This window comes from Cheilinus undulatus, linkage group 21, assembly GCF_018320785.1.
Source record: "Cheilinus undulatus linkage group 21, ASM1832078v1, whole genome shotgun sequence".
NCBI lineage: Eukaryota > Metazoa > Chordata > Actinopteri > Labriformes > Labridae > Cheilinus > Cheilinus undulatus.
The window spans coordinates 19181163-19203919 of NC_054885.1; the positions used below are offsets into that span (position 1 = coordinate 19181163).

General features: G+C 40.0%; 2 protein-coding genes across 3 annotated transcripts; both read right to left on the reverse strand.

Annotated features, from left to right (window-relative positions):
• Nucleotides 1–1362: 1362 nt before the first annotated feature.
• dhx58 (DEXH (Asp-Glu-X-His) box polypeptide 58) lies at nt 1363–9212 on the reverse strand. Of its 2 annotated transcripts, none has more exons than XM_041778641.1 (12): nt 8880–9212; nt 8494–8681; nt 8209–8413; nt 7934–8124; nt 7706–7819; nt 6414–6546; nt 6122–6307; nt 5767–6017; nt 5351–5662; nt 5072–5262; nt 4355–4448; nt 1363–2574 (listed from the first exon to the last, which is right to left on the reverse strand). In XM_041778641.1, exons 2-12 carry the CDS (start codon nt 8668–8670, stop codon nt 2389–2391), a joined length of 2040 nt encoding a protein of 679 aa, XP_041634575.1. In that variant the 5' UTR covers nt 8671–8681; nt 8880–9212; the 3' UTR covers nt 1363–2388. The 2 variants fall into 2 exon arrangements, with proteins under 2 accessions (XP_041634575.1, XP_041634574.1); XM_041778640.1 differs by having other exon boundaries at nt 1364–2574; nt 8494–8684; nt 8880–9197.
• Nucleotides 9213–12416: 3204 nt separating this feature from the next.
• On the reverse strand, nt 12417–22328 carry kat2a (K(lysine) acetyltransferase 2A). The gene is made up of 18 exons (XM_041778038.1): nt 22048–22328; nt 21595–21718; nt 21327–21472; nt 21119–21208; nt 20793–20974; nt 20493–20684; nt 20128–20234; nt 18565–18669; nt 18147–18283; nt 17859–18067; nt 17656–17782; nt 17080–17190; nt 16851–16994; nt 16636–16750; nt 16521–16557; nt 14606–14669; nt 14439–14523; nt 12417–14351 (listed from the first exon to the last, which is right to left on the reverse strand). Exons 1-18 carry the CDS (start codon nt 22270–22272, stop codon nt 14158–14160), a joined length of 2394 nt encoding a protein of 797 aa, XP_041633972.1. The 5' UTR covers nt 22273–22328; the 3' UTR covers nt 12417–14157.
• Between the last annotated feature and the right edge of the window lie 429 nt (nt 22329–22757).

Genomic DNA, 22757 nt, shown 5'->3' on the forward strand with positions numbered 1-22757 from the left:
ACACTTTCAGGTCTCTGGGTCACTTGATCCCCTTTTAAAGCAGGTGTTAAAATTGACTGATATACTGTCAATCAAACATTTAACTTGAAGGCTAGAACAGTGTTTCTTAACTTTATATCAGTCGAGGCATTTTCAAATGTGAAAATCTCAAGTTGTCCCAGTCAAAATGTATGGATAAAAACCACATTATCCTTATGACTGGGTTGGCGTATCGTATCGTAAAAGCAAAAAGAAAAACAATACATTATATAGACTTTAACATGCCCACTGTTATTTGAGAAAAAGGCTACCTTACATGTAACGTAACCATTTGGCTAAGGCATATAGGCCAACACGTGAGAGCCATTACGTAAGTAAAACGATGCAACAGCTTTAAATAAACTATCTTTTCCATCTTCAGCTAATATATTAATTGATTAATACATGTTAAATATCATTTCTGTCATTTACTGTGCTACTTGCCATCAGACTATGAGCTGAAAAATTCAATATGTATACATTCAACAAACATGTGGGGCATAATGCTGATGATGGAAAGCTGATTAGAAATGTGAGTAGCGTTTTCAAAATTCACACAAACACCCACCCACAGAGACACATATTACACCTTGTTATCCTTTGTGCGACTACTCCAAGCTGTTTTAATTTCAGAAGAGAGCTAATTGCAATTAAGATGCATGGGGTGTTGAGCTGGGAAGTAAAAGGAAGTAATCAGTGTTGATTATAGAGCCTGAGCCTGATCAGAGGAAATCATACACTGTATGGCTCCTCTGAATCCGAGGCAGGCATGACACCCAAACAGAGCCTGTTTTTAGTGTGATTACGTCCATGGATGCACCGCTGGCTTCAGCTCTCTGCCAGATTCGAACGGATTACGGCACATGTGACACAGTGAGCCCAACCTCATTATGTTCTGCCCAGGGAATCATACTACGATGTGTCTGGTTCAAAAGTGAGTACACCCCAGTACTGCTGCCACTCTGAAATTAAAGGCCTCCTTGCCAGTTGCAGCAGGTTCATAATCTGCCTGTTTTGGAAGCTGTGCTGCTGTACACCTAGTCATATTTATCAAAAATAACAGCTAAATGGCACTGTATTCTTTTTCAGCAGAGACAGTTTCCCTGATTAGCTGTCTAGATCTGTCTGTTGGGGTTTGTTAAAATGAAGCAGGATGTGAAACAGCAACATTATTATGTAACAAAACGTTTCTTCAAAGCAAGGGTGTTAAATGATTATTTGTGAGATGAATACACCTGTTCCCCTTTGTAGATTGCTTGGACCGTGTTTAATGATCCAAGCTGAGATGCATATCCCTGTATTGATCCAGTGAAGCAGAAGCAGTGCAAACATTTCACATTAAGCTGACATTTTGATGCTCTTGCAACAGTTTCAAACAAAGACCCTGTTTTTATTTTAGATGTAAAGCAGTAAAAATGTGTACATTTTTCTTTTCCAGATATCATGTATGCACATTAGGAGGCTGAACCCACCAATGTAAAGAGGCTTCAAGCGGGATGAGGCGTGCCTTGCTCAAATTTGGTAAGAATAAAACACTCCTATAACCTTATTTTTCTTAACATGATTAAATATCTCTTACCCCAAGTGACACCGGAGACACTATTACAGTACTTTCAGGGATACATGTACAGCTAGACTTGATTTGCTAACCAACACTGACATCTAGTGGTTAAAAAAGGCAGAAGAAATACAAAAGCCTCTAAGGCATTTCCAGAGGAAAGATTAAGCATAAAAATTCTCCCCAGTTGAATGTAAACGTATTGCACATAGGCCATCATTAATTGTTATAAAATAAGACTCAGTTATAAATACATTAGAGACAAACTGCAGCAGCTTGCAGATGTTAATGAATATATAAAACATTACAAATCAAATCAGATTTGTAGTCTACATAGTCCAAACACACATCCGCGTGACTACTCCTGCATTCAAGGGAATATCTAGCAGCCAATTGAAAACATTTAAAAACAGCTAAAAGACATTCAGTATGAATCCTCCTGTTGTCTCTCTCATGGTCAGGGTTCATGAAACAGCAGACTTCATTATGTGCTTCGTTTCTATGCTTGACTTTAGATTAAGAAGAAGAAATGTAAACAAAAACATGCAAAAGGACTTAAGGCCTCAGGTATAAACACAGTTCTCGTGCTATTTTTAAGCATGAACGATGCATGATGCATTTGTCATGCTCCTGCCTTGTTGGCCCTGCAGCATATTTAGATGCTAGCATGTTAGCTCGCATGTGTTCCTATACAACAAGACAATAATGTATCCCAGATTTAAAAAGAAAAAAAAACTGTAAAAAAAAAAAAAAAAAGCAATAAGAAAACGAATGTAAGGATGATAAAACCCAAGAGAATGATCATCTCTGTCCTAGTCAAAGATGTCTGGGAAGTTCTCTTGGCAGTATTCTTTAAAGCTGAAATTCCCTACAGGAAACTCTACATCCTTCCATTTCTTCTTGGTTGTCTGGCCTTCAGGGGTCTTCATAGCAAAGTGCTCAATTGCTATTTTGGGCAAGATCGCAATCTTCTTGTATTTCATCTCAGATCCCCATTCCTGTGAATTTAAAAAAGAGAATGAATCCTATGGACCAACATGAGCATTAAATGGAACGCTGCATGATCAGACAAGTTCATCTTGTTGGATAGATATTTGTATCTCTCAAATGTATATTAAACTAAAAAAACTCACTAAAAATCTGCATTTTGAGTAAATTTGAGCTTATAAACTCACCAAGAGGCTGGCATGTTTTGGGTCGCGCTGGTAGTGACATTACAGTTCCGCAGCGCTCCCAGTGAGTGCTCCTCTCCATTCCTATGCAGTAACCGCTGTTACAGACGGTTTTTCTTCTTGCAGCTGTTGCTGCCATAACAGCTTTCAAGCCAGACACGAGTTTGCCACATGTTGGTTTTGTCTCCCTGCTGTCTAAACTGTCATTCCTCCTAAGTTACCTCAATGTAACTCCCTACAAGTGACCGGATTTCAGTATAGTGGAAGCGTGCCGGGAGCTTTTCAAAATAAAAGCATTATGTACATACGAAGGGAGTTTATCCAAAGAAATGCCAATTTGGACTTTTACTTGAAGAGCGTAAACCGGAAGTGATTTCATACTGTGTTTACCTTTACCTGAACCGTGTAGAAACAGAAAGTTTCATAAAGAGAAGATGTTTGGGAAACAGCTTTATTAAACAGACGCATTTTAGCTTGTGGCCTTCATCTTGTTCATCAAGAAATTGATTTCAAACATATTCTGCAAATGTGGACATAAATATTTGCTACAAGAATGTAACATGTGAAACATATGGCTCTGTATTTATCATAGATGGACAGATAACTGCTCATGGTGCAAATACAAAAATAGAAGAGACCTCAAATTTTAAAATTCACCATGTGTGAGACGCACAGCCTCTCTGAGATGCAGCCCTAACACTGGCTGCCAGTCTCAAACAGTGGTTACTGCATAGAAACATGCATAGAAACCTTCTACAGTTTATGATAGAAACGTGAGGAGCGCTACAGAACTGTGACGTCACACCGCCAATGTGGACCAAAACATGACGACCGATTCATGAGGAGAGAACTGGTAGGCCCCTTTAGGGTCCCTTAAGGTGTGAAAATTACCTCGGCAAAGTATATAGAGTTTCTGACTGACCACTTTCTTCCATGGTACAAAAAGAAGAACCGTGCCATCTGTAGCAAATTTTCTTCATGCATGACAATGCACCATCTCATGCTGCAAAGAATACCTCCGTGTCATTGGCTGCTATGGGCATAAAAGTAGAGGAACTCATCCTCCCCTGACCTCAACCCTATTGAAAACCTTTGGGGCTCCTATGTTAACATGTAACTTGGCCTGTTAAGATGTTTTTGATTGAAAAAGCTTTTGATTTCAGTAAATATGACCTCCTAGTGCTGCAAATTCAACAAATGACCGTTTTCAGTTCTTTACAACCTATAAAATGTTTTAAAACCCTTTTGTGTATAATAATGTGGAACAGTGCATTTTGAGGTTTTCATAAAAAAAAAAAAAAAAAAAATAACGGTTATCATTATGAAGTTTGTTCAAAAACATTTGAGTGATGCTCTAACGGCTGATGACTTGAAAAATATTCTGTCATTTATATTAATATTTAGGAAAATAAGAGAAAAATATCATTTGCATCATAACTTGAAATGCGATGTAGTGTTTTTTAGTTCAATATACATACAAAAGATACAAAAACCTATCCAACAAGATGAACATGTTTGATCATGCAGGGTTCCTTTTAACAATGACAACAGCTGTAATCTGCCTTGTCCTGAATTCAAAAAGTATGTAATGGGCATTTCATTTTACCCGGTTGCAGCTCTTGCAGTGGATTTTACATCCAGGCTCCCAGTCTTCAAAAGTCCTTGGAATCAGCACCTGCCCACCAGTTTTGTAGTGCTTCCTGGAGAAAAGACAAGCCATGATTAGACCAGAACATACCAAAATCTGACACTTTTAATTGTAAAGAAAGGAAATATAAATAAGACTTTACTGAAAATAGTATACATTTAAAATAGAATACTTCTTCTAAACTTTCATTTATAATCCAGAGGGAAATATACACAATGATTCTGCTCTCTGTCTGTAATTTCTATCTTTCTTATTAAGGACATTTTATGGGCTTCAGCGCTTTTGCAAGGATGTGAAGCTCACAGTCAAAGGTCCACAGGTCAAAACGTTAAGAAAAGTTTTAGGGACTAGGTGACATTGCGGTCTCTGTCCTCTGCCCTTTCTCTTTTTGCAACAGACACCAATGTTAACATTTGTATTTTTACCACATGCTAATGTGATTTTATCAAATGTCTTTGCCTATTGGTGAATGAAATACTTAGCATTGTGTCTGTAACAGAGGGTAAAGCAAAGAGACAAATGCTGCAAGCAGGTAGGAGAGCAACTTTACCAGCAGTTAATCAAAATCCTGCACCTTCCTGCATGTTTGTGTCAAGGTGTTGATGTGTATTCAAGTTCTTTATAAGAAGATATTTCATAAAAACTTCAATAAACTCATAAATATCGTAAACTCACTTAAAATCCGGATTGACGTTGACATGATGCATATTCTCAATAACTCTCATGTCACTGCCAGAGGCCACAGGCTTTAAACAACCCCGACACAACAGCTGGACACTGTCAGCAGTGTTGCGGTTCCTTTTCGCCATTTTTTGGTTCTCCTGAGCTTTCCTTACATCAACTGCCTGCTTTTGTCGCTCAGTTATCTGGAAACAAAGAGAATTGTAAAATGATGGCAGGAACTTCAGGCAGTGAAAGAAAAGATGAGGAATAAACGAGTAAAAGCACTCTCACCTTTTTGTGAAATTCTTGAATGTCCAGCTGTTGGACCTGGGCCACGGCTTGTCCTGTCAGCTCTTCCAGGTATTCATTGGTTTCCTCCCGGCGCACTTCTGGCCCCCCTTCCTCCGCAACCACTGAGTACTGACTGTTTTTCGCTCTGGCCCGTCCACTAGCCTGCAGCTGGGCAATCTCATTTGTGAGCAGCCCATAGCGGACCACCAGGTTGCACTCTGGGATGTCGAGGCCTTCCTCAGCAACACTGGTGGAGATCAGGAGGTTAAGTTTACCCTGGCGGAAACTGCGGATCGTGTTCGCCTGCTCATTCTGTAAGTAAGCAAACAAAACAAAAAAAAAGCATGTAAGAGAAAAGGCAAATAAAAAAATCAAAACTGGAATGACTTAGAGTTCAAATGTATTCAACATCATACCATTGTCATGTGGGTGATGTTGTTGCCCGCCCCAGTGAGGATGGCCGCCTCGATGCCTGCGTCTTGTAAGGCTTTATTTGAGAGCACCCAGTCATTGAGGCAGCGTGTGCTATGACGGGTTTTACAGAAGATGATCCCTCTTGATTCCACATTTGGACCAAACTGATCCAGCAGGACGCTCTCAAGTTCAAACATCCTTGGGTTCTCATAGAGGGGATTGTTTGCCAGATTCTTCAGCTCCCTCTGATTCTCTGAAAAGAGATAGTGATATTAGTCAATGCATGTGTGGTTAGAAGTTGTAGCATTATTTTAAAAATAATAACTGGCTTGTGCAATTTTATTTCCAAATTCCTACCTTGGAAAAGTCCCACCAGGAAGATGTCTGTTCCGTCAAACTGTTTGTCATACTTGGGGATGTAGAAATGCTCCAGGGAGCGGTATGCATCCATCATTCGTAGGGTGTCATTGATGAGCAGGGCATCGTTGTATTGTCTGAGGTGGAGTGCACATTGTGCTAACGGTCTATTGCTGAGTTCCACTGCTACTCAAAAACACATTTTTTTAATAAATACATGCTCTTACTACCCTTAAAGGAAGATACTGACACAATAGCTTTAATGGGTCAAATATGGCAGTGGTGTTCTTACCCCGCTGCTCCAGTAACACCACATCCTGCTCATACTCCTGTGTGCCACATTGTCTCAGAGGGAAGTCTGAAGGGATGTTGATGAACTCATGGATTTGATGCATCATCCTCTTCAGATGATCCCCAAATGGATCCTACCAGAAAAAATTATTTAGTCTCCAGTGGAGTACAGTGTCTATAAAAGTATTTACAACCTTGGATGTTTTACCCTTTCATTAATATTATAAATCAATCATGTCAGTATAAGTAGGCTTTTTGACAAACAACTCTTCAATGTCAAATAAATAACAATGTGTCATGTAAAATATTACTGCTTAAATATTCACCCCCTTTAAAGTGACTGACTTAATTCAACAGAGGTTCAGCCAGCCTTGTAATCACACAATTAGTGAAACGGGGATCCCCTGAGTGCAGTGAATGTGTTTCAAGTGATTATAATACAAAGACGCCTGTGTTTGGAAGGCCTAGTCGTTGGTTAATCAGTATTTCTGGCTACCATTACATCATTAAGACAACACTGCAAGTAGCTGAGAGAAAATGTTATTGAAAAGTATAAGTAAGGGGATGGATATAAAAAAAAATTAAAAGGCACTGTACATTTCCCAGAGTGCAGTTAAAATGAATGCAGAAAAATAGAGGAAAATCCTGAATGACAATCTTATTCAGTCCGCAAGAAAACTGTGGCAAAGATTTATTTTCCAGCAAGACAATGACCCAAAACATACATACATACATACATACACAGAAATGGTTTAAAGACAACAAGGTGAATGTTCTGGAGGGGTTGAGTCAAAGCCCAGACCTCAATCCAATGGAGAATTTACGGCTGAACTTGAAAAGGGCTGTTCACACCTGATCCCTGTACAACTTGACAGAGCTTGAGCAGTTTTACAAAGAAAAAGAAAAATTGCCTTGTCCAGCAGTGCAAGCTTGAGTGAGACCAATCCAAACAGACTATCTACTACTATCTACTTATTACTAACTTGAAGGGGTTGAATTTTTATGCTGTCACTTATTTTACATTACAGATTTTTGTTTAATTGACATTACTTTGTAGAAATCTTTTTTTTCACTTTGACATTTAAGAGGTTTTTTGAATTAAAAAAAAAAGCCAAATTATATTGACCATGTTTGATTTAAAAAAATCAATTAAAGTAAGGAAAGATCCAAAGGGGTGAATGCTGTCCATAAGCAATGTATTTTTGTTTTCACTTACTGTATACAAGAAGTTCTGTTTGTCTTTAGAATAGTGGGTCTACAATTTTAAAAGTTTGAAGAAAGGTATCCTCTTACCTTAGGCCTCTTCTTCACAATGTTGAATTTCTTTACAGGGCGGGGCACCTTCTCCTTCAGCTCAGTCACGTAGTTTTTTGTTGAAACTATGGCTGAGTCAAGATTTGAACAAATCTGAGAGAAAGATATTGAAGAAGTAGAGAAAGAGTTATGTAGAGGATCAGACAGGATGGGGTTTATATCAGTGAAAAATGTAGAGACACTTCAAGTAAACAAATAAACACCTACCTGCAGCACATGCTCCACAGCTTTATACAGGATTGTTTCACCACCTGTCCCTGGTGAGGCAGTGAGACCCAGGATCTGTGGTAATGGTTTCTCTCCTTTCAGTTTTTTCTCCACGTAGCAGGCCATTATCTGGTTGTAGGTGTGCTCCTTTGTGGTGTGGTGACACTCATCAATTATCAGTAGAGTGATATCTGTAAAGAGGCACAAATGACTGGTGATTTTACAGCAGTTTCACTGATTATAACCCATCGTATCATAAGCTTTCTTTCACTGACCTGAGAGCTCAACATGTTTGGTTTCTTCCATGTTTATCATAGCGTTGTGCAAAATCTGGGCTGTGCAGATGACCACATCTGATCTCTGCACCACCTTCCCAAAGAAGTCCTTCTCCTCGCTCTCTCCACTGACTGCCACCAGGGTGTAGCTGCTGCCCAGATGAGGCTTGAACTCTTTGCTATAGTGTTGGTCTACCAGGGGAACCTACAGAGTTTAAGCCATAACACATTTAATAACTATTTTATGGTTCTGCACTTTGACCTGTTTTTTTCCACTGTTCTTACCTTGTTTACCAGGACCATGACTTTAGCCTTCGGTGTGGTCTCCAGGTGTTTCTTTGCCACATAAACAGCAGCACGAGTCTTCCCACCTCCGGTCGGCAGCCATATGATTATATTCTCCTTCTGAAGAGCCCTTTCAACAACTTCCTCTTGGTATCCATACAGTTTAAATTCTGCCATTCTGCACCTTCCTTCTGTTTGAAAGCACCACAGAAACACAAAACTCCCCTAATTTACAAAAACATATTTTCCCAATGCTATCTTCTGCCAAAACTGAAATCAATAATATCACATGATGTGGCTGGGGTTGCTAAAAGCAAAGAAAGCAAACATTCTGAGTCATGCAAGTCTTGAAGCGCTCTTAAAGGAAGTCAGCTTTATTATCTCACCCGTCAGCTGTATGTTTTGTAGTCTCTCCTTATCCACTGCCACCACGTATCGCAGGTGGAGGGGTTTTAAACTCTTCAGATCAGCTGTGTGATGTAGAAACCCGGAAAGGAAAGCAAAAGCTGCCTGGAGTCAATAAGGCGGCCCATGTGAGGGAGGCTCTGGAGGGGCAACAGATAGAGCTCACTGTGCAACAACCGGGCTTACAGTTGGGGTTTTCACATCGGGCTCTGAAAGAGACAGACCTCTAGGAAATGTAAACGGTGTCACCTAAAGGGGCCCTGCCTGTTGCTCTTTCATTTCATCACAGAAAGGAAACTTAAGGCCCTTCAACGACCACAAACAGAAGTGTAGGAGGAGAATTTTTTCCACTGTAATTAATACATTATCCACATTTTCTCATTGTAAAGGATGAAAAGTTACTTTAGAGTAGACCTTAACCAATTTTAATTTCTGTAACAACTTCCTTCAAAATTTAATTTAAAAACTTGCAATCTACTAATTTTAATATTGGAAGTTTAGTTTGCATAGTTAAACTAAAAAAAACCTGTGAATAGTTCAATCAATATGACAACCTAAACACTCAAACTTAAGCATGAAAAATATAACACACATAAAAACACAAACTTGCTTGCTGCTTTTTATGTAGTTTGGTACCCATTTCAAGTTCAGTCATGAAAATATGCTGAGTCAAAAGTTGTCTTGCAAGTAATGTTTTTTTGCTTGTTGAGTTGGAAATCCCCCAGATCTTCTGTCTGACAAGTACTTGAGTGTAACCCTATTTTCAGGGCAAGGTTGAAGATTAAATTATAAGCTCCCCTATGAAAGTTTTTTTTTAAGTAGTTCCAACATGCTTTTAAACAGAGCAAGGCATTTTTAACACAGCTTTTCCAAACATCCTAGTTTTTTTTTTTTTTTTTTTTTTGGATGCTTTAATTATTTGACTTTTCACACAGAAACACAATTTACAAAAAACAGAAACTACAAGGGTTAAAATGATTACACTCCTTCATATTGGATATTTTTACTGAGCCATAGCACAAACCCCTGTTATGCTATGAAGTGCTTGAACTTTGTATATCTTGTAAACTTGAGTTAAACTGAGGGTTATCTTCTAATTTACCAACATAATAAAAACTTCAGTAAGGGTTTGAGCTGTCAGTTGAGAAAGCATCATGGCAAAAACAAAAGAAATCAGTTTACATTAAAAAAAAAAAGGATTGTTGATGCTTATAAATCAGAAAAAGGATATAAAGGAAGGATATAAGTCACACATCACAGCATTTCCAAGAGTCAGGAACTGGAGTGAGAAATATCAAGAAATCCTAATAGAGCCACACAGTCCACAGCAAGCCTGGCAGAGGTAGGAAGAGAGAGATTTTAAAGACTGGAAAGAAAACTAGTCAGAGATGTGTCTAAAGACCCCAGAACAACTGCCAAGACACTAGTGAATGACCTAAGCTGGGCATACGCTGAGTAATTTCAAGATGACTCTGACAGTCGTGGCAAAATGTCAACTCATACTGAGCAATTGAAACTCTCAGAATGCACAGCCATCATGCACAATTTACACGATCCGAGTGCTCACACTGTATGAGTGAAGTTGAGATGGACTGTGAAAAAAAAAACATCTGTGGAGTCTTCTTTGAAAACTCTTACATACTGAGGATTAAGTGTTTCCAGTCATACCCTCTCTCACACACAAACAGCACCACCATCTACGGTGCTTAACAAATTTATTAGACCACCTGTCATATTTGTCTCAAAGACCATCCAGCATCATGAAGTGCTTTAATGTGGACTCTTTCATTTTCAGTAGGCTCTCCATGTTTTACCATATTGAACAGGAATGAGGGATTACAAACTGAATTCACCCAAATTTTAGCTGGCTCACTGGGCTTCTCTGAGAAGGTAGAAATTAATCAAGCACAACATTCAACCACTAAAACTCATTTTTCTGTTCAGGAATGCAAGTAAATAACTATAATTTGACATGTTAAGAAATATTAATGTGCTTTACTATCATTTCAGTTTTTTTGTAAATCAGTAAATTTGAAAATTCATGGATAACAATAATGATATTTTAGCATTAAAAATATCATTTGGGTTAAAGAGCTTCTACATTTTGGTGTATTAACCATTGCAGAAACAAAAAAAATGATTTTGGTAATCACCAATGCTGTTAATTTAGGGCAGCTGTGGCATAAACCTTATTTTGGTTAAGGTTACGGTGGTCTAATAAATTTGTCAAGCTCTGCATGTTGGCTGCAGGTCCAAAGGTGGTAATATTTCCTGCTTGTTTATTTCCTTTATCATAGCCAGGGTGGGGGGCATCAGAAAGTCCCCCCTGCTGTTGTCATGACGATTTAGGACTTGCTTGACAGTTTACAAAGGAAAAAATACCCCCAAGTTAGTTATTATGCTCGTGTTTTTGCCCTTTCTGTGGGAGCGTCTGGAGTTGTATGACCAAAATTGCAAACATGCAAGAAATCCATCCAACCAGTCGAGAGCTGCTGGTCGGGCTGCCATTGGGTCGCTGGCGGCTGACGTATTCCCCTGTACACAGCATGACAAACAACGCCCGGTCTGACTAAAAGTCGGTGTGACATCCAAGTGAGTCGTGTGGCACAAAATTTGTGGCTGAATTGGATGAAATTCACAGCATACACTCAGCTTTCGACAAGTTGAGAGCTGTAGTCTCAAAGAAGACTATCAGTAGAGCCCTGCACTAGAATGGACTATGAGGTTGAATACCAAGCCTTACTGAAGTCTGCTAAGGACAACCTGGAGAAAGATTCTGAACTACTGGAAGCATGTCCTTTGGTCAGATGAGAGCAAACAAGAGCTGTTTGGCCACAGAGATGTTTCTTATGTTTGGAGAAAGAAGGGAGAGGCGTATTACCCAAAGAACACCGTCCTCACAGTAAAACAGTAGGGTGGGAGTATCATGCTGTGGGGATGCTTCAGTGCATCTGAAACTGGGAATCTTGTAAAGATGGAAGGAATCATGAAGAAAGAAGGATATGTGAAGATTTTGATAGAAAACCTCAAGCAGTCAGCAGCAAAACTGGGTCTGGGTCATTGCTTTGTCTTCCAACATGATAACCACCTAACACATCTGACACCCCTAGTGACAAGCAGCAACCTCCAGAAGACCAATGTGAACGTTGTTGTCTGGCCTGCTCAAAGCCCTGACTTGTATCCTGTTGAAAATCTGTGGGGTGAACTGAAGACCAAGGTTCATGCAGAAGCTTGAGAGATTGGACAAGAACAATAGGTTGGGATTCCTCTAGACACGAGTCTCAGACTTGATGAAAACTACAACAAACGACTGCAGGCTGTTATCCAGCAAAAAGGAGACAGTTATCAAAATAATGTAAGCATCCATAATAAAACTAGGATATTTGAAAAATGTGTTAAAATTTCCTGCTGTTTAACAGCACTTGGAATGTATTTTAAAAAATACAATTTTCACACAAAAATTTGGTCCTCATCTGTAAAAGTCCCCTCTCAAGTTACAAACCACCCACACCCTTCAGTACTTTTTAATTACAAAAAACTTTATTGTCATGAATAGTATTACAGTTACAGTAAATGGCATTTATAACTCACGACAGTAGCCATCCTCCAACAGGTGTAAAGTTCCCTCAGACTGACCTTTTGTCTTTTAGAAAATCTGAAATGCAGCATAGGTAGATTGAGGAACAAGTATGCTATTGACAACCCTGAATAACGCAACACTGACATCACTTAATCAACTCAAAGCAAGTCATGATTCAAGTACAAAAACCCACACACACTCACGCACAAACACACGTACAAAAGTCGATGAGATATTCAACAAGCAGGCTTGACTGGCATCTGTCACTGACCGCTGCACAAAGATGTTTTCATTACAATGTTAACACTGTAAAAATGGTGGAAACGTTGAACATTTGCCATTAATTCAATTTGTAAACTGCTTGTCATGCATTAACATCCACTCCAGCTTGCGTGGGGTGTTTAAGATAAACCAGAATGATCAGTCACTATAAGGAATGCAGATCAGCCTCTCTTTCTGTGTCTCATCATCACAAACTATCGAGCAAACCTGTGACAAAGCTGCAGCTGTGGAAGTGGCTGTAGTACAAAACAGAAAAAAAGCCAACAAATACGCAATCACCTGTGGCATGGTTATTGTTCAATGGTTTGGAATAAAACCCCAAACTTAGGGAAGATGGTGAATCAACAGTATGCATTATATTCACTGTGTGAATAAAGGAGATTTTAGGTTGAGAGCAACAATATTTTTGAAGGCAACAATTAGGAGAAATTGTTTTGTTTAGCACAGGAGTGATGGACAATTAAATGCCCGGTCTATCACAAGCACCGTCTTAAACTAGTCCAGAGCAGGGCTGCAGTGAAGGAGTTCTGTAATCAATTTTTTTACGTTAGAGAATTTATTGCAAAGTAAAGAAAAAAACTCATGTAATGCTCCATAAGCCCAAATAATAAATTACTTCACACACCAAAGGTAAAAAAAATCAGAGAAAACGAATGTACACTGGAATGAAAACAAAAAAGCAAGAGGTGCTATAAACAGCAAAATAATCACAATTTTAACCTCATACACAGCTTTTAGAATCATTTAGATTTTTTTTTTTAGCCAAAACAATGATTTAAACATTTCAAAACTACTGGTATTGTTGTAATGGGTGCTTTTGAGAACTTGAACGGTTGCAGAGCATTGTTTTAAAAACGTATGAGGGTGGCTGGGATGTTCAAGTGTCTGTCAGTAACAGAAGGCAACGTGGCTTTAGGTCCCGAGGTCCAGGTTTCTATGAAAACATCTCTACAGAAACATCTGCTCGAGTGACAAGTCTTAAGGATGTGGAATGAACTGTTATTTAATGTGACAAAATCAGGTCGATCGTGCTTTAAATAACGATAGAAAGAGTGGCATTGTATGACTTGGACCTATAACTTTGGTACACTTAATGAAACATGGATATGCAGATTATTAGCTCACTGTGAGAAGTGGGAAATGACTCAATATAACTTCTTTAAGAGTAAAGGTAATGCTGTTTTGACACTTTGTAACTTAACTGGCTTTGATATTTCAAACCAGCCCCTTCAGTTATGTTTGTTCAAGTCCAACAGCTCCCCTGTAAATATGTCAGTACATACCCTTTTATTAACTCAGATATGACAATAGCTAGCGATGTCCTCCTCAAACTGTTCCATCTCTGTGCGAGGCGGCTGTCAAAGACACCCTTCATCGTTCAAATAACTCTGTGGAGTTCATTTCTCAATCAAGCCTCCGTCTTTTAATTTGAAGTAGAAGAACTTCTCCAGAGTGTTGGCACACTTGCAGTACTCGCTGTCCGGAGGGTTGTACTCGCGACAGTTGCTGATGATCCGCTGCAGGTCGGCAATGAAAAGCTTCTTGGTCACATAGTATCTGTTCTTCAGTCTCTCTGTCATGGTCTTTAGGTCTGTGGAGGAGAAGAGGAAAAAGGTGTGATTTTATCTCAATGATAGCGAGGAAAAGCTGGCGGCAAGTCAAAGAGATGCTTGCCTACCAATGGGAAAGCGGATGATCTCGTAGTAATCTGGAGCCTCTGATTTTTTCACTGGTTCCATGAAGGGCCAGGCATCAGGGTGAGTCTGTGTAGATTAGAAAGTCCGGGTTAATCTCTGCTAGTGATACTCCTGTTTCTGTACAGTATGTGTCACAAGAGTCACTCACCTTTATCTGGGCCAGGAGGTTCTTCAGCATGTTGTATAACACGTCAGGATCTTTCACCTCTTTCCTGCAAAATAGGGGCAATGACAGAAGATGAAAAATTAACTACACATTCACTGACTATAGAGTGAAAAACACGAGTTAAGGCTCATTTATGTTCTACATTTGAAATGCATATAGGCACTGACGGACCTTTCTGTTGGTACTTTCTAAGCTTTGGGATACAGACCAAACGCTTCAACACCCCTGCCAATCATGGGGCAGTGTTGAGCAATGAAGCAAACAAGGACATTTGGAAAAAAGGCAGCATTTCATCATCAAGTTTTCTGAGGAAAATACAAAACATATCAATGACGTTAGCTTGCCTGAGCACATAAACGGACAACTGCAAGAGCACAGCTGAGCAGAGGACGGACACTTCTTTAGTCTACGGGACAGTCGGACCAGCACAGTAGCTCTGTGAGAGGTGGCGACTTCTAGTGCAGTAGTTTTTCAGTGTCCACTCAAATATAACAGACGCGTGTTTTCGGTTACTATAGTCAACAAATGCGTAAATATTTTTGGACATGCGTAGAACATAAATGAGCCTTTTTTTCTAAATGAGGTTGTGCATTATAGTCATGTTATTTTACATATGGCCTCTTAGCAATCAGTTGCTGTACGATTATGGAGCAGAACATTTATAAATGATATCAATAGGGTCGATCTGGGACACAGAATCAGACAGGGACTTCATAAAATCTCAGATTCAAAGCCAAAAATATGGAGAGGAACATGGTTGCGGACATCAGACATCAAAAGAACATGGCATATAATTCAGAGCATTTAGACATCTGTTATCTTTTATTTTCTTTAGTCTGTAATCGATGGCTTCAGCGAACATGTCCAACTGATTTTTTAACAATTATGTTACGTTTTATTTTTGTGGATGAATTTCACACTCAGTGGGAGAAAATCTGTTTTAAAAGTACCAACACATTCCAGCTTGAGCTTCCAATGGACATGAACCAGACGCAAAACATTCTGGGAACCCGATGAAGCCTTAGGTCGGAGGATGTCGGCACTTTTAAACATCATTTCTCCCCTTAAAAAGTTAAATTTACCCACGAAAATGAAACAATCATTCACTGTATAGTACAGACACCCGATTGAGTTCATTTTTAAAGAAAAAAACACCTAAACAGAATAAAGAAATCATCAAAAAAATCTCCTAGTGTTCAAATTTCCACTGTGTAAACTAATTTAAAATCTTATAGTGTTACCATGGTGGTTCATTAAAGTGGAAACAGCTGCTACACCACAAATAAAGCCTCAATGTGTTAAATTTGGTTGTTATGATACTGGGATTTAAACTTTAATTTGAAACTAGTAAAAGTTGCATGTGTTCATTCAAGTTTAAATACAACACCAATAATATCCTATCAGTATTTAAGGATTTCATTCGTAAAAAAATTGCAGGCGAACTCCTGCACACGCGCTGAACTGCACATACATAATGGCAACTATTCAGTTCTGAAACTTTGTCACTACTTTTAGTGCAGTTCAGACATTGTGTAAGAGTTTGCTTGCATTTTTTTACATATTCATTCTCTCCTACATACCTGTATCATAAAATAGATCAATTAATAGAATTTCAGCTTTGGTACTTTTTGATGCTACTGCCTACTGAAATTGCAAGATTGAATAATTTTAAGAAAAATAGTACTTAAAAGGGTCAAAAAACTTCAACAACCTTATTGCTGAATTTGTAAGCCTACGCATTTTCAACACTGCCTTGTAGCGGTTTCAAAATAGACGATTTAACAACAGCAGCATACTGTGATTGGCTGTTTTCAGAGCACATGACCATTACACCAGCACAAAACAAGCATCTCCGCTCCACAACACTGATTTAAAAAAATGAAAGATGAATGTTTACCCTTTGTCCTTGTTACTGGGTTTCCAGCCCGTCTCTCCTGGAAGAAAAGGAACTGTGAGTACAGTAATGATCTGATTTTAAAGTATTTTTCATTGTGCACAAATCAAACACTCACTTATGCCTGGAATGCTCTCCACAGGGATCTGCCGGACGCCCTCTTTGAAGCAGGTGAGACCTGGGTAAACCTTCCTGATCTGGCTTTGTTTCCTCTCAATCAGCTTCTTAATAATCTGTGGTAAAATCAATATTTCTGTGGTACTAAAAAACAGCAAGATTCACAGCAGAATAAATGTTTTTACTTTAATGAGATGCTCTCTGAGCCTCACGTACCTCCTTCTGTCTCTTAATGATATGAGAGAGCTCGGTGTAAGGGATTCTGGGATTCAGCTCACACTCCATGAGAGTCGCTCCCTCATAGTCTTTGATGTATCCCAGGTATCGACTCTTCGGCACTTTGATGTCTTTGGAAAAGCCCTGCGAGGAGAGAACAGACTATTGAAAGGACGAGATGGAAAGGAGCACCGTGGCAGAGCTAATGTTCAGGTCACGGTTGAGGTACCTGCTTCTTAAAGTAGCCAATGGCGTACTCGTCAGCGTATGTGAGGAAATAGAGGATGTTGTGTTTGATGTGATACTCCTTCAGGTGGTTCATCAGGTGGGTACCGTAGCCCTGATGTAAGAAAAGAATAAAGGCAGGACAATGTAACACACAAAAAGGCTGCTTTTGAAAGGGTATGATTCTGAATTTTTAAATACTAATTATTTTATTAGAAGTAAGGCGAATAAAGAAAATGTTCCAAAAAATCTCATGGAGACTTTTGATTCATTAAGAAAGACAAATCACTTTTTAAACAATACTGTAGTAGCTATTCACACATGCATAATTGCATAATTTCCATTTCAGTTCTATTCATTTATTTTGAAGTAGCACTTTTGCACAGGGTGAGGTGTACATAGTAGACAGGATGGGTATGATATACATTTTTTTTGAGCAGTGCCAGTAGTGACAACATGTACCAGGATGTATAATAGGCTTCACCTTGGTCTGCTGTATTTCTTTGGCTCGAATGAGTAAATCCAAAATCCTCATTTGAACACACAGTTTAATTGGATTGTTAACAGAAGCCATGGTTACCTTAACTTGCTCATTGGATGTGACAGCACAGAAGACGATCTCCGTGAAGCCCTGAGTGGGAAACATCCTAAAACAAATACCACCAATGACGCGCCCGTCTTTGATGAGGGCGAGGGTCTTGTGCTTTCTGTGAAAAATTCAAGAACTTAGAACCCACCAGAAGCTGAACACATCCACCATGTGGTATGAGATCTTGTACTTACGGGTCAAACACCAGCCTGGTGATGTACTCTTTAGGCATGCGAGGTAACTGATGAGAAAAAACATTCTGCAGGCCCACAAGCCACATCAGGATCTTCTTGTTGGACTTCTGGGAGAGCGAGTTCCCAATCACATGAAACTCTATGATGCCCCGCCTCTCCTCCAGTCTGGCAGTCTCATCGCGGGCAGCGTTGGGCGTCAGCAGATTAGTCTAACATAAACACATCAGTGTGAGTACTACAGTCTGAATGCATTAACCTCAACAAGTCACCTGAGAGTAAACAGCTTACCTCTGGTCCCAGCATGGCAGCAGGGTCAGTAATAGTCATCATGACTTCATTGACCAGCTCCATGGGTATGTCTCCCATCACACGGATCCGCTTGGCGTCCTCCAGAGTTAGTGCATCAGGAAGTTTACGTTTCTCTCCTGAACACACAGTCATATAATTCAGATAACATCAAAGTGAGCCAAGTAAATCCTTCTGGATGTTATGATTAAGTATCCAGTTACGATTAATAACTGGGAGAATGCACAAACTGTTCCAACAAGTATATTCGTGCAGTAATTTTAAAGCATTCATACACTCGTGGATATGTTTCAGTGCTTTTAAACTCTACGAAAAACCTCCAAAATACTCCCGTGGCTTCTGAAAGACTTGCAGAGATTTATTACAAGAGAATCTAAGACGCAGAGCAGTGCTCACAGACCTGTGATTGGCTCAGCTCCTGCTGTGTCTATACTGCCCAAAGATGAGATGCTGCTCAGGCCTTTTGGCAGCGCAGGGGAGCCAGACACTGCAGCCGGACTGATCACTGCAATGACAGATAACAAGGGAGCGTTAACCAGCAGACCACAGAACTGTAAAACTCTGGTCATGTTTTCTTTTTGTTTAGTCTACTGACTTTAAAAGTAAATACGTGTATTAACAGGTACACAAGGCAGAGTGCAAGATTTAATATAATCTTTTGAGTTATTTATCACTGCTACTGCAGCATAATCTGACAAGACCATCAGCTACAAGATTGATGGTTTTTATTGAGTTATTTTGGCATCAGTGCCCACTGCCTCCAAGACAGAATACAAAGGACTATCAAAACGAAGCAGGACGAGAGTTTTCAACACAGAAAATACAACTAAAAAATAGAGACAGGCACAAGTGTTTGAGTATTTGATATGCTGTCATGACTCAGGTAACGTTTCTATACTGGCCCACAGTGCACACGCTGTTTTAAGCTTCAATATTTCAACTGATTTAGTGTTACATGTGTACTCAAACTTTTCAGGTATGTTTCAATGAATATACTTGGTAAAAAAAAAAAAAGAGAACGTAATAAAGGCTACACAGAGGTATTACTTTTCCAGCCATGGCTCTGGCTTTAAAAGCACAGCAAGCCAGATTACAGCGACAACTTTATGATAGCTATGGTAACTCTCAAGGGACATAAAACTCAACAGGTAAACAAACCTGTTAGCATCATTTAGCACAAACTGTGATGATCTCAGAGCTGAGAAGATTAACTCACTAAAAGCAAGACAGGACGAGAGATGTTATCGCAGAAAGTTTTGTGGGCTTTAGCCAGGCGATGACGTTTTTGGAGCCAGAATAAAAGCAACCAGCACGGCTGACAACAGCTACAAGAATGGAACAGATGTATGAAGAAAGAGCAGCGTGTCCATAAAGGGAGAGGTTCGACAGACTCACGGATAAACCCCTCCATGGAGTCATATGTTATTGTTAGCTAGTTTGTCTCAGAATAGTGTTTTGGTCTGTGGAGGAGGTAATGTGATGAGTGAATAAAGTTTGTGTGATGCTGTGTTGATGCTTTCTTTATTTTCATACATTTAATGACTCTCAGTTACACTATCATCTGTTGTTATTTCATTCTGAGCTGGGGTTTGAGGTGCTGATGAGCCAACAGCAGCCCCTCTGTGGTGTTTTTTTCATTACGGGTATTGTGATTTGCGAGTGCCTCTAAAGTCTCTTCCTAATAATAAAAAAGGATAGGCAAAGAGAATCGGCACAAAATTTTACACTCAAGAGGCACCTGTGTGCACAATGCATTAATCCCTTATTTTCAAATTTGTATATCTTATCAATCCTTAGGAAAATTTGTGATGTATGCACACTGCTTCTATCTATATCTGTGTTCATGCTGTTATTTACATATTTAACCTCCAATCACAATCTCAAGATGTTTGTTTTCCTTTGGTGTCTTCTACCATCTCAATTAAAACATCTAAAAGCCCATAGAGCAGTCCTCCTTCCTCACCTGTCTGATGCCCGAGCTGTGTGCCATCAGAGGCTGGCATTGTGAAGTCAGCCTCCCAGATGGGGGAATTTTCACCGTAGATTTCCTCTTCCAGCATGGACAAAAACCTGAAGACATTCAGCATCAAATATAATGTCACAGGCAGAAACTTACTGAAGTTGAAGCCAAGATAAACAAGAGCAGAGCTTCGATGATAGACATTCATGCATGTTACAGAATCATAAAAAAAAAAACAGGATGCTTTTACCAAAAGACTGAATGTACAATATTTTTAACAATGTTGGTGACAAAACCAGTGAAGGCACTGATCCTTATACTGATATGTACGAAGGCACATATACTACTTCAAGGGAGTGAGGCCTTACTTGGGGAAGTGTGTGAGGATAAGTGTGCGTTTCTCTGGGAGCAGTTTGTCCTTCTCCACCCTGAACTTCTCCAGCAGCTGCCGCCGGGTCACAGTGAAGATGGACTTGAGCAAACTGCGGCCGAACACCTGAGTGGTCTCATAGCGCGGGAGGCTGTCGTTACTCTGAGGGACGTGGCAGTAGCACAGCCACCTGGGAGGGGAAGGGAAAACATGCATATCACAAAGACTGGTATCAGCATCTAAGACAGAAGTATGACGCGTTAAAGCGGCTTCTATCAGAAAAAAAACACACACACACCTGGTGTAGTCAACTTTGTAAGCTGTCCCGTCGTCTTTCTGGGTGCGCTGGCGAAACTGTGTTGGTGTCTCCAGCTTCCAGTAGTTTAGGCACAAGAGGAACATCTTTGACAGCTCAAACATAGTCTGTCTTTCCTTTGGTGCCAGGTGGCTGAATTTATACTGAACAAAGTTCAAAACCCCCTTAAGAAAAGAAATAAAAGATAATCGTCATTATCATCTCTACAAATGCTTAGAAAAGTACAAGAAACATGGGAGAGAGACATTCTCATCTCCAGGCTATCCATCAGAACAGGACCTGCAGAGTTTTGTGAGTTTCATGATCACCTGCTCGATGTTGGGCTTTTCAAATGGTGGACTACCGAGGGATCCCTCCACAACCGGCTGGCTCATCTGCAGGATGCATTTCCTCAGTAGCTGCAGGAAAGGATGAAGAACGTTAACTACTGAAGGATAACCCATGATAAGCTCAGATATAGACATGTTGGCAGGTCAATTATACTGTTATTTTATTCTGAGGTACAGCATTTCTTACCTTGAAAAGGTAGAAGTACACCTGTTTGGTGTCAGTGTCCTCCTCTTTATGTACTGACATAAACAAGTTCTCCACATCCACCACCATCCCAAGCAGCCTGTTAATCTCATCCTCAGACACATTCTCCAGGTGGGACACATGATCAGCTGTAGACATAGTAGAAAATAATGCATACATGAGGCATAGTCAACCAAACACTAGCTTTGTAAGCCATTGAAATACAGGTTGGGCTGTTTTTAGGTGTATATGAAGGAGGGTTAGTTTGTACCCAGAGCATGTCCACAGCTGCGGCAGGGCTCGCTCAGGCTGGCTGCTTGCTGTTGCAGGTCCATACGTGTGGCTGATGGAGGATTGGGGTTTTTCCATCCATTGCACTTGCAAGTGTCACTTGCCTAAGAATGAACAAAGCATTTAAACACCAATTTAAGCAAGTAAGACAGTAAATCTGCTGCATATTTAGTTAGACAGTGAGTGGGTAAACTATTGATCTGAGCAGGATGATAATGCAGTCATTTACTAGAATTATACATCGGTAATACAAGTGCACGGGAGACTGTTTGGGAGCTAGCTTACTAGCTAGCTACCAAACTTAACTGTTCGGCGAGGTTACGGAGCTATTTGTTCATTGACTGTACTATCCTCTTCAGTCCGACATAAATCTATACAACCTGAACCAATGAGTGCTTTGTTGTTGTGAACTTTGGCTAGCTAAGCTAGCTACCTTGCATGCGGAGAATACGCCAAGTTTCTCAAGCTTTTTCGCCCGTGGGAAAGCTCGCACTTGGGCTTTCTTCTGGCTTGCACGCTGTTGCTGGCTTAGTCCCGGTCTCGCCGGGTCGCTGTTTCCTGACCCGGAGCCTGTTGCGGCAGCACTGGACCCAGCCGACCCAGCAGACTGGGCTTGGAGAAGCCGGGGTTGCAAGGCCTGCGCCGCCGGGTCCGACATCTCCACGCTGCTGGACTCCGATCCTGCTGCCGTTCAGCTACTATGCTACATTCAAGTGCTGTCGAACCAAGTTGGAATTCAGGGTGCCGCAGCTCGAAATGCAATGTAATATATTTTTGTTAATTAAACTATGGTATAAAGAGTGTTCATACAAATTAAAAAGACGGCACACAAGTGGTTTCATTCTTTCAGTAGATTTACCCGACAAATTAAGATATTCATTATGTAGTAACGTAACTACTGTCTACTAGTATCGAACAAAATTAAGGAGCATTCGTATAATAGGTGTTTTATAAATGACTGAGTGGTTGTCACCTGCTATGATTTTGATTACAGCTACATTTATGGTTATTTTTTAAAAACAGATTATGGTTTTCACAGCACAAAATTGCAGCATGGGCTATTTGAAGTTTTATTTTGAAAACCGTATCCGGAAGTTGTAGTGTTTCCTGTTCTCATGAACTTTTAACGCCCTCCAGTGGTCC